The 11,837-nt window shown below is 52.5% G+C and overlaps 1 protein-coding gene across 2 annotated transcripts in view; it reads right to left on the bottom strand.

Annotated features, from left to right (window-relative positions):
* The window catches only part of LOC134156177 (uncharacterized), a 165,448-nt gene extending 157,602 nt beyond the window's left edge, over positions 1 to 7,846 (bottom strand). Inside the window, exons 1-2 of one of the 2 annotated variants that reach the window (XR_009961845.1) lie at positions 6,490 to 7,817; positions 4,321 to 4,789 (exon numbers count right to left, since the gene is read on the bottom strand). Coding sequence is in view for 1 of the 2 variants with exons in the window: in XM_062604019.1 (XP_062460003.1) it covers positions 4,730 to 4,789; positions 6,490 to 7,236 (807 nt within the window). In the remaining variant the exon portion in view is untranslated. Of the gene's footprint in view, positions 1 to 4,318; positions 4,790 to 6,489 lie in introns of those variants that run through there. The other variant, XM_062604019.1, reaches the window with a different exon arrangement.
* Positions 7,847 to 11,837: the final 3,991 nt, after the last annotated feature.

Below are 11,837 nucleotides of genomic sequence, written 5' to 3'. Positions count from 1 at the left end.
ACCAAGGGCCTGCTTAACAGGAAGGCCAAGGCTTCTAAAAATTAATTTGCTGTTGACAAAAGCCATATGTCCAGTGCATTTTGAAATGAGAAGAGTGATGATTTTCCATTTAGCTGACTCTGATTTCCTGAAGGGCGGCCAAACCAGCCGGGAAGCGAGGGCGCAGGCAGCAATGCCCAGCCTGCTGCTGCCGAATGCCATTCCCAGATCCCACTCGGTTTTGCTCTGAGCTCGTTTCAAGACACAACCACATCAAAACAACAGCTCAACCTGCCGCCTTCCTGTTTGTAAACCCAACTGAAACCGTGGCCAGGCAGCACAATGACATCTGCCATCCAGCTTCCCAGGTGGAAGTGGGGTTGCAATGGCAGGTGGCAGGAGAAGCTTGTGGCCCCCTGAATAGGAGCTCAAGTGCTTCCTTGGCCTGGTGCTAGGCTAGGATAGTGGGAAGAGCCTGATGGGTTGCTGTGTTAGAGGGCAAGATTTAAATGCAGTGCATGAGCACGGCTGAGAGGCAGTGGTTCCTGGTCAGGGTAGCACAGGACAAGTGCTTAAATCACTTGCAATTACTTAAAAGTGTTTTCTGTTGTTTTCTTCCTTATTTCATTGCATTGCTTGGCAGTGCAGCTGTAAGAGCATCCTTTTACACCTGCACCCTGTGCCTTACGTTGTTCTGGCATGGAGCAAGCTTGCCCCAGGCAGCTCAGCACTGCTCCGGGCAATGAGAGCCCTGGGTGGGCATGAGGTGGGTAGTCACAATGCTGGTGTAAGAGCTGTGGTGTGGCAATGTGCAGCCACAGGGATGCAGGGAGGAGTGGTAAGAGCTGGATGGTTTTGGCAGGGCAGCCCCGGCAGCACCATCTGCTTGGTGCAGGTTCCAAGGGTGGGAGAAGCCATGGGGGACCAGACCTTGTCCTGGGCACATCCCCACAGCCATGCTGGCAGCTGACCCAGGCCAGGCCTCCTCCCAGCAGCTGTGCCCACATGCCAGTCATTTGCATGACAAATTCAAGTATTTTTCATAGGAAACCATCACACTGGGGCTGTCAGAGTTTTTGCATGGGCTGGAGCACATGCAGCCCCTTTGCTGCCATGGGGCGGCATCACCACAAATAACCAGTGCTGGGGTCTGGACAAGCCCAGCCACAGTCTGGCATCACCTCCCTTCCCACCCACAGAGAGCTGAGAGACAGCCCCATGCCCTGTGCTGCCTGCAGAGCTTTGTGTCTGGTGCCAGATCCTCCTCCTCCCCTGCCCACTGTAGATAGGCGATGTCTTGGGTGATATTCCTGCCCTTCCCATGCACTGCCGTGCCCCAGGGTGTCCCCTTGCCACAGAGGCACAGCTGAGGGAGGGCTTTGCTGCCACTTGTGATAACGGGCAGTGGGGCACCAAGCCCATGTCTCTGCAGTGCTCTGCCCCCACTGCCCCCTGGTATCTAGCGGAGACACGTGGGGAACCCCATAGTCTCCCAACAGGGCTCTGCAGTGGCACCCCAGCTCCTGCAGGTAATGAGCCTCAGCGCCAGAACTTTCCGGTTGAAAGGCTGAGCGCAGGATTTATTTGCATGGTGACTGGGCTGCTGTTGGCACTTGCCCTTTAAAATAAAGTTCACAGCAAAATGTTTATACCCCCTTGCTTATAGCAAATGCTAACAGCAACCTTTGGGTTTTTTCTTCTTTTCTGGCTGGAACTTGTTTTTCCCTCCTTTGTGCCTCTCTGAATCCTGCCAGTGCAGAGATTCCCTTGTCCAGAGAGAGAGAAAAAAAGGGAAAAAAGAAAAACGTAAGCCTGGGATTAAAACCCATCACTAAAATAGCTTCAATAACAAAGTCAACTGACCAGCCAGGAGCCCGCTGAATGCCTGTCACGTATCGCGCTTCTCCCGGGAGCACGATCATGTGTTGCACTAGATAGTTCCTGGAAAAGCTTCTGCTCAGCCTGATAGACCTGCGGGTGCAGATACCACTGTGCCCATGCTGTGCTGGCCCCACTCTGCCAGAGGGCTGCGGGAAACTGCCTGAGCTTATAGGGGGACAGAGGGGAATAAATCCATCTCCTTTAGGCAGCAGAGACAGGTCTGCTTGTGACCTGAATAGCAACCAGCTGTGAGTGGTGATTGGAGCTTCTCCAGCATCAGTGGTCCAGCACCAGCATCTTGGACTAGCAGCCCCATTGGCCCTTATTGATGTCTTTAGCAATGGGATTTATGGTTTTGTTTCACACACACATGAATTTTTGTATAGTTTTAGCTAGATAACCAAAAAAGTGGGATCTTGCATGAGATAATAGATAAAAGCAGAGGGTTGATAAATCCTTCCCAGTCAGAGCCACCTCGCCATGGTGGCTCTCATTGTATGAGAGCACGCAACCAGGAGCGTGTTGTTGTGGGGGATTTGTAGCTAAACCCAAAGCAAATAGCTGTGGGTTTATCCTCTTGCTGACTCCAGCAGCACAAACCTGGAAACACAAAGGTGTGATGAGGCGCAGCGAGAGGGATGATGGCTCAGATAAGGCCATGCTGTGGGGGAGAGCAATTAAAGGCTCAGATTTATTAGCTCTGTGCCCATGCTCGGGAGGCTGATGGTGGTGATGGAGAGGTTGTTGATGGGAAGGGCAGAAATGGAGAAGTCAGAGACTGTTGTTCTGAAAGTGCTGCACTGTTTTAGGGTGAAACTGGGCAATAAAGGCACAGCACATCCCTGGTGAACCAGGCTGCAGTGGGTACAGGCTGTGCCCAGTCTCAGTGCTAAATCCGTGGCATGGGTGTCTGCCCACGGAGGATCTCAGAGCAGTGCTGCCCATGAGCACAGGGTGTACACACCTTTCTCTAGAGATCCCTAAATACCTGTATGTGAGTAACTTTATTTATTTGTAGATCTATTTAACTCATATATAATTTGAATATATAATTATATACAGATGTGCTTAAACACACGTATATAGCTTATAGATAAAAATACATGTGCATAAACACTATTTTTTCCTTCTCCCAACAACCAAACTATGGCAGTGCAGCAGTGGAGAGACAAGCAGTATTCAAAACTGCATTTGAATGCTTGCTTCAACTGATATTTTAACTTTTATTTCATAAATGCTTAGTGTTACTGGGCCCTTATGTTTTGCAGCATCTTTCAGACCCACCATACCTATCTTTAAGCAGAAATGAGATAAAGGAGCATAAGGTGAAATAAAGGACTGAGAGAGGAGCTTAGCTCCCACTTTAGGAAGCAGCTCGCGCAGACTTATCATTAAGTCCTAACGAATCAATGAGCCCCCACATCCCAGAAGCCAACTTTTAAAAGCATTTACCCACATAAAGCTGAAGACAGCGGCCTTTGGTAAATCATCCAGGAACATGTCTGCTTTGGAAATAACACTAAGCACTTTATTCCATGTTTAACACTCAAAAGATCCTTTAAAATCAGACTAAGCACACTTGAGTGGCTCCCATTTAATCCCTACCTCTAGATAAACACCAGGGGGTCAGCAGATACCAAAAGCCATTTGCTTTCTCCAGTAGCATCAGCTGGTTGTGTTTACATGAGCTGCTGACTTGCTTGCACATTAAGCAAAGCTTGAGCTTTGCAAAATGAAAGTGAAAAGCAAGAAAGAAATTGTACCATTAGCTTTCTGTGAGCTGGCTTTAAAATTAGCAGGTTTTAGACTTAAACACAGTAGAATGAGCCCTCAGGGGAAGAAAAACCATCCAAAAACCATCTCCTACCTGATATTCAGCAGTGCACACTACTCTTTATTTCATGCCACTTTAGCAAGGCAAACTAATTTGGTTTCCTGTTTCCAGTGAATTTTATATGTACAAAACATTTATATTTATATAATTCTATTATATATAAATCTGATTGGAAACACGTATGTAGAAAAACGTGTCTCCTATCAACAGCTGTGCGTTTTCATATGGGGGGTGTGTGTGTGTGAAAGAATACACATGAATGCCTTATTTCAACCGATATTTTATTTCATAAATCCTGGCTGCTGATGATGCCAGACGAATCACAGATTATAAAATACCTTCAAATGAGGAACGTAACAGCAATATAACCAGATTTAACAGCAGGTAGGACCACTTTACAGGTGCTCAGACATTTTGTGCCAGTAGAACTGTGCTGGGCTCCCTCAACTCTTGCCCATCGTGTGCTGCTTTGTTTTCCCTTTCCAGGCTTTCTGTTTGCTGAGTCCACCGTAAAGCACTCAAGGGCTGACTGAGGCTTTGCAGGATCCCCATCACTTACTGTTGGCCCTTGCCTGCAGGCTAAATCTGGGACTGTTTTTCCTGACTTCCTAAGGGCTGGAAAACACCATCTCTGTCCCAGTAAGATGCAGCCATCACTGGCATGAACACAGACTGTTTGCTGGGAGGCTGGATGAGGTTGAACAGAACCCAGCCTTTGAGCTGTGCCCAGGCATTGGTGGGATAGGCATGAGCAAGACTGGGTCAAAAGGGTGTCCTGCACTGTGTCGCGTTTCAGCAGGCTGGAAAGCTCACACACTGATGGGAGCCATGGCAGGGAGATGGGCACGCACAGCGCAAGGATGTCCATGGCTCCTGCTGGAGGGGCTGAGCAGCGCACAGTGACGTTCCCTCACCTCTTGCCCACTGCTGCCAAACAAGTTTGGGCACTGTGCCTGTGGGTGTCTCTCTGTCTGTCTGTCTGCATTCCCGCATGGTCTCTTCAATCAGCCTCAGTCTGCTCACTCCAGAATACAGCTATTCTGGGCAACTGCAATCTGGACGAAAGCTCCAGCCCTGCCAGCACCTCTGTGAGGGCTTGAATGGAAAAATACAAAACAATCCCATCGATTTGGGTAAAGGCTGCCCTCGGCCCCTCTCCCTGCGGGAGCAGCCCCAGCCCCACGCTGCAGCCACCCAGCGCAACAGAGCAAACAAAAACTTCAATCCAAATGTTTATACCATTGGCACTGTGCATGTCATGTGCCTGGTAAAGATGGAGAGTGCACAAATGTTTTCTTGTAGCTGCCATCTAAACTGCAAGAAATGGTCACTGCAGAGCATCCCAGCAGGCTGAGACCTGCTCGGATGGATGGATGGATGGATGGGTGGGTGGGTGATGGATAGATGGTGGGTGGGTGGATGGATGGATGGATGGATGGATGGATGGATGGATGGGTGGGTGGATTGATGGACGTGGATAGATGGGTGGGTGGATGGATGGATGGGTGATTGGATTGATGGAGGCGGATGGATGGATGGATGGATGGATGGATGGATGGATGGATGGATGGATGGACGGACACAGGAGTTGGGTCCAGGTTCAGAGACTGGGCCAAGCACTCTGTGCACAGGCAGTGGGTTTGGGGGCAGAGGTGGGAGTCTCTGTATGAGTGAGGCACTGCCAGATTTTTGGCACAGTGAGGACCTGGCTTTCCCCTCCCGGCTTCTTGCACACACATTAACATACACACACACAGTGGTTTCTCCTCCATCCTCGGCAGACACAGTGAACTCTGTACGTGCAGGGCACTGAGCTCCTGCACTGAACTCCTGCAGGTGTCTGCAGCTCATCCTGGTTGCTGCAGGTTTGTGTGCCAAGATGCTTAAAAGAAAAATCCCACCCCAGTACAACCAAGAGCAGCCTGAGCCTGCTGGCCAAGAGCATCACAGCGTGACGGTTACAACAGGCTTACTCATTTCTCTAGTGAGTAAGACTGAAAGAGGAGCCCCACGGGTGCAGGGCCGGGTGCGGGGCCAGCAGCCGATAAGGAGCAGCTCCCTAATCTCCAGCCCCAGCAGCCAAGAGGCCAAGGGTGATAACTCACACCAACCCCAGCTTGCAGGAGCTGGGGGTGGTGCTGCTGGTTTGAGTGCTTGCAGAGTTGCCCTCACACCAGGGGGGTTTGTATGCAGTGCCCCCCCCAGCCCAGCATCCCCTCATCCTCTCCAGGGAACCAGAGGTGCTGGTGGTGGTGGCAGCCATAGGGCAGGCACTCTGCCATGCTCATCTTGCCTCTGCACTAGATGCTCCCTGGGGCATAGCCATGGGGAAAGGTGGCTACAGCAGGCAGCATCTTTCACCTGATAAATCCTCCTGTTTAGGATCCAGCGTTTAGAAACTGGAGGTAGGGAAGGTCCCAGCCAAAGTTCGTCCTTGGCTGCCTCATGGGCTGGGTGATGCTGGGAAGCCAAGAGCACAGCAAAGCCTGGCATGCCCCCGATTCAGACCTGGGCTGGAGTTTTGGCTCAGATACCTGGCTTTTATCTGCCCCCTTTGGGAGCCGCTGGATAGGCTGGCTGGGTCAGGCCCGTGCCTGTTGATGCCCATCTCCCACAGCACATACCCACAGCACCCACTGCTGCTGCCCCGCTGGTTCTGCATTACCTGCCCCCCGCAGAGGATAAGCTGCATCACCCCTCGCTAGCCCCCATGTGCCAGGCTGCACAAGATCAGCTCTGCTCCAAAGCACATTTTTGTCAGAGGGCAACAAGATAAAAGTCTTAAAATAGCTCACCATGACAGTGGCCAGGGGCTGTGCCACCGCACTTCCCACACACTGCCGTCCTCCGTCCTCCTGCCCTGGCTTTGGGCACGAACACCCCTGCAGGAAGGCTGGGTTCCTAAAATCAAACAGGACACGTGCAGAGCTGCTCCTGTCCCCAGGCATCATGGTTTCTGGGAAGCACAGCACCAAGCACAACATCACACCACAAGCACTGCTGAGCAAGACTCTGCCTCTGCTCTCAGGGTATCCCTGCTCCTGCAGGGCCCTGCTCAGGGCCCCTGTCCCTATCCCCAGCTCGCTGCAGGGAGCACCCTGCCCTCTTGGCCATCTCTTCTTTGGCTCCAGTTGAACACTGCTTGGCCGAGTCCCCAGCCTGGGAACAAAAGCGCAGAGCCCCAGTGCCAGGCCGGGGGCTGGGGGAGGGCACAGCTCCTGCACAGCTCCTCTCCAACGCTGGGAACCAACAGGGCATAAAAGTGAAACATCCCCCTCAATGCCTTCACCAGCCCCTGATGCCCAGGGATGCTGCAGCCCGGGCTGCAGTCTGCCCTGCTGGGTACTGAGGTGGCTTTCTGAGGCCGGGTGCCATGGAGAAGACTGGGGGACCTGCTGCCAGCATCCTCTCCTGAGAAAGCCAGCTCCAGCTCCCTCCTTGCAGTGTGAACCTGCTTCTTTAACCCCTCTGGCACCATTGCTAGTGCAGTGCCCTGGCCCTGGTCCCTGGGCTCTTTGGCAATGCTGCCAAGCAAGGGTCATAACAAGCTTTAGGCTTTCACAGATTTCATCCCACCTCTCCCTAATTTTGCATTGAGTTTTGTGATGCTATTACCCTGCACAGTTTCAATTCATATCTACCTGATGTCTTTATTTTTTTTAATGGGAAACAAGATTCAAAATAATCCCCAGAGAAAACAAACCCTGTAATGCCCACACAGATTTTCCTAACAGCTGCAAAAATGCCCATGAGAGCAACTGCTGTTAAGCAGTGAGGAATTGCAGTGGAGAACTTGCAGCACAGGAATGGCACTAAGGAAATGAACCATTTTATAGAGAAAGGAAAACATGCTCCACACACTGCCATAGCACAAACCTGAGCTCCTATAACAACTCACACCTGTCTGGGAACAGGTAGCCTCGTGGAGGCACGCTGGGATTACTGGGGATGTCCTGCTGCTATCCCTAGCCATGCCAAGGGGACTCATGGCCTTTGCTCTGCCCTGCAGTTACCATTGCACACCTCCATTGCACGACCTCCCCAGCTCAGTGTCACCTTCAGTCCCAGCAGTCACAGTTTGGCTCCGGGGATGGGGTGCAGTGGCACACCACACTTGCTCTTTTATTCACAATGCTAATTCTTCTATTCACGATGCCAATAAAAGCAGCTGAGCTCACTCTGGTTCACTCATGGCCCTGGAATGAGCATTTTTGCTCCCACCTCATTGTGCAGGTGATGGTGGGGAGCCACATGCTCTCCCTCCGCTCCCACAACTCACAGGCTCCTGTGGGATGGGTGGCAGTGAGGCAGAGCCATGGCATATCACTGGGAACCCACCAGCACAGCAGCTCATCCCCTGCCCCTGCACTCAGTGCCCACATAACACCACATGCCTCTGGAGAGAGCCGAGCCAGGGACAAGGCGATCTGCGATCTCTCAGGGATGCCGTGTGTGCCAACGGGATCCTGGGATGGAAGCTGGCACCAAGCTGAGGAGTCAGCAGAGCCCACACTGGCTTGGACTTAGCTCTGCCCGGCTGGATGGGGCATTTGGGGTGTGTTCAGGTTTGTCAAGGGTCGTCACAAGCCTCCCTGGCGTTGCTCACCTCCCTCAGCGACCCAAGTGTCTCCGGGCAGCTCTTGCTCTGATGTATTTGGGATGGGGCTGCAGGGAAGCCCCGCACAGGAATCACCAGAAGGGACCCCACATGCCATGCGCTGCATGAATGATTCCCCATCAGTGGCTGGGTCCTGACAGTGTGGTGCTGGCACCCGGTGATGCAGGCAATGGTCTGTCTGAAGCCCCTTTGTAAAAGCTGATTTATCCGCAGTTTAAAGAGCCCTCTGCATGGCAGAGCTCAGCTGCCCAGCAGGGCTTCCGCACTGTGGGACACAGGGATGCAGAGGCTGCGGAAGAACTTGGCTCAGAGGAAAACTCCTCTGGAGAGGTGTGGTCTGTCTGGAAACCAGGGTTTGCTGCAGCTCCTGGTGGGCAGAGCACGGGCAGCACCGCTTCGTCGCGCAGCCAGGAGCACACGGACCTGCGTGATGTGCGGCAGCACCGTCCCACACCCTGCACAGCAGCGGCTCTGCTTTGTGCCCTGCCTGCTGTGTAAATACCAGCAGGGTTTTCTTAGCAGCCACCAAACGCACATCTGCTCATGCAAAGCCCAGCCGCCGACTGGGGCAGGAAGCTCCCCACCACGCACGGGCGGCTTCCCTGCATGGGCCAGGCTGCCTCCTTGACCTGCAAGTGCTCCGTGCATCCAACACAGCCCCCCCTGCTCCCCTCCTTGCCTGGAGAGCCTGGGCTGAGCCACAGCCACCTTCACTGCAGGTAGGCAGCAGGAAAGCATCACTGCTGGTCACCCAGGAACGGTCCCTCAGCCCGCTGCCGCTCGCCTGGCCCCAGCGCGCTCACAGAGATAAGGCTGTGGGACGATTACTTTGTGCTGCCATCAAGACAAAATAAAGCCCGGCTGGTGCCAATACAGCTTTCTTCTTCATTGTTCTATTTCCACACGCCTGCGTACGCCCGGCCGCCCCGCTCCTGCCAGGAAAGCCGAGCGCTGATCATTGTCAGATGGTTCACAGAGAGGTTTCTGGTTTGTTTTGTTTTTACAAGCATCCAAGTTGATAGGGGGAGGGAAAGAACTTTTGTCCTCTGCTTAAAATAATTCAAGAGCTTTCCACTGTCTACGCCAGGCTCAAGCAGACATTTGCATAACAAATGAGCTTCTCCCCACTCTTCAGCCCTGGGTGACCTCTGTGGCTCCTTGCAAGAGGAGGCTCCATCTCCATCACCTCCATCTCCATCTTCCATCCCAGGCCTGGGCCTATGGGGAGGGGAGGGCAAGTGGAAGTTTGTAAGTTTTCAGCACTTTTGTCAATCAAGACTTTGTAAATGGCCTCTGGAACATTTCAGCAGTAAAACATTTGCTGGGTGACCAACAAATAATTCCAGGCATCTTTTATTTTGCTGTAAAAATGCTACAAATCAAGCTGCTTAGTGGAGCTTTCTCTCCAAGCTAAAGGCCACTGACAGCAGAACCAAACACGAACTTTCCTGTTAGCAGAAGTGGCCTCTCCATGCTGGGTGTTCTCCTCCACACCGTGAGGCACAAGCAGAAGGCACAGGCCTAAGAGCTGTTCGCGTGTAGAAAGCCCAAGCAAAGCCCCTTGGCTGGTTCAGATGTACAGGTTACCCCAACAGTTCTGCTATTGCTATTTAAAGAGATCTCACTGCAGAGCACTTCCAGAGAGCATCTGCTGCAACAGCCGAGATCATGACTTTCAGCCCAGCAAGTAGATGAAACCACTGTGAGAGCCCATTGAGCTGTGAGAGCTGGTTTGTGCAGAACTGGATCACCTCAACCCCTCTGCTGAGGAGCTGGAGGAATTGTCCAGCTCCCATCCTCCTCATGGGAGGGAGAGAGTGGGGTAGTAAAGCTTACATACCTTCATGTAGCTCTGTGACGTGACAGGAGGATCGCTGCAGAAATAAGGTGGAAGCAAATGCTATCAGAGTCCAAGTGCCCCATCAATTGTATCAGAATATTGTATTCAGGTGAGGAGGGCTGGGGAGAAGGGAAGTCCCAGCAACACTGCAACATCCTTGTTAGACAATGACAAATAATGTTGGGGTTACTCATTTCAAAATAGGGTTAGATTTTTTTTCATGACATCACATTACGGGTACACAACTAAAAACCAATTCAATCAAACCAAAAACCAATTAGACTCTATTATCCTCTCCCACCCCTTTTATTCCTGTAGAGTGAACGCTGACATCTGGCATTTCCACATAATAAGAATTATAGAGCAAACCTCCAGAAACCTTTGCAACATGAAACATCCATCCTCCTCACCATGACCTTGTCCTTTCTGGCCAGTCCCCTGAAATCAGTGAGTTACTCTGGCTCCCCATAGCTCCACGCTGGAGGATATGCATCTTTTCTCCAGCTTGTGCATCCTGGGTGGGGAGATGCTGCTCACAAGTACCCAGTCCTACCGGGGCAGCTCTGGGAGCTGGGCACGGCCAACAGCAGGGCAATGGCTCTGCTCTGGAGACCAGACCATACATAATACAGTGTTTGAGATCCAACAAACCTGTACTGCTCAATTTTCCATAGCAAACCCAAAGCATTGCAAAGTACTGCAGTGAGGTGCAAGGCTTTTTGCCTCTGTAGATTTGGGATTCTGGTGGACACCAGCAGGCTGGAGCCACATGCACCTCTCCTACTGATGTGCTCCAGGACTGTTTATCCCCACCTGAAAGAGCAGAGCTCAGGTCAGGGCTCTCCTGCAGCTCATGGTGGCTTTGCAGAGCCGGTCATGGTCCTAAGAACAGGTTTGAATCATGGCTTTTGTGGCCTGGGTTTACAGCCAACACAGGGTATCCCAAACCCCCCTGCTCCACCTTCTGTGCGCCAGCTGCTTCAAACACCACCCTGAGATGCTGTGCCTTCCACTTGTATCACTTGGCCGAAAACCCATCCTCTGTATGCAAACCCCCGACCCCCCCAGCAGCTCCATCCAGACACTAATGTGTGTTATTAACACCCGAGCTGGCAGCCTGCATGCCCCAAGCAGGGTAGGACAGGCTCCCCTCGGAGCTCCCCGTGGCTTGGAGTCCAACCTGCTGGGCTGCTTTGGGTTTGGTTCAATTCAATCAAAGCCTCAGCGATGCCATATGGCTCCCGGGGATGTTCAGCTGCGGGGGGGGTGGTGGTGGTGGTGGTGGGGGGGGTGTTTTGCAGCACCAGCAGTGGTTATGGCTGGCACAGGCAGGGGAGCAGCTCCTACCCCAGCCCCTGAGCACCCACGGGTGACAAATGGCTCTAATGACACCAGGATGTCCCCAGCACACGCCAGTGCCCAAAGCATGGGGACACGTGGGAGAAAAGCACTGCTCTAGGGCTGCAAGAAGATGCTTTGACACCGAGTGTTCCCTCAGAGGGCTTGGGGTTTGTTCCAGAGCTGAACAAAACTAAACCCTGACAGAAACAGCAAAGGGCAGCAGCACATCACTGCCTTCCCCAATGGACGGGGAAGTGGAAATCCTCATGGGACTGCGAAACACTCCCTGGAACAGCCCAGAGTGGAGAGAGGAGGCTGCTGTGCTGCAGACCCCACTTGGGAGC

The sequence above is a fragment of the Pezoporus occidentalis genome, unplaced genomic scaffold (genome assembly GCF_034315485.1).
Source record: "Pezoporus occidentalis ecotype Australia unplaced genomic scaffold, CSIRO_AGI_Poc_V1 ctg83, whole genome shotgun sequence".
NCBI lineage: Eukaryota > Metazoa > Chordata > Aves > Psittaciformes > Psittacidae > Pezoporus > Pezoporus occidentalis.
The sequence above is the reverse complement of the archived record's forward strand: the minus strand, read 5'-3'. Positions and strand labels throughout refer to the sequence as shown.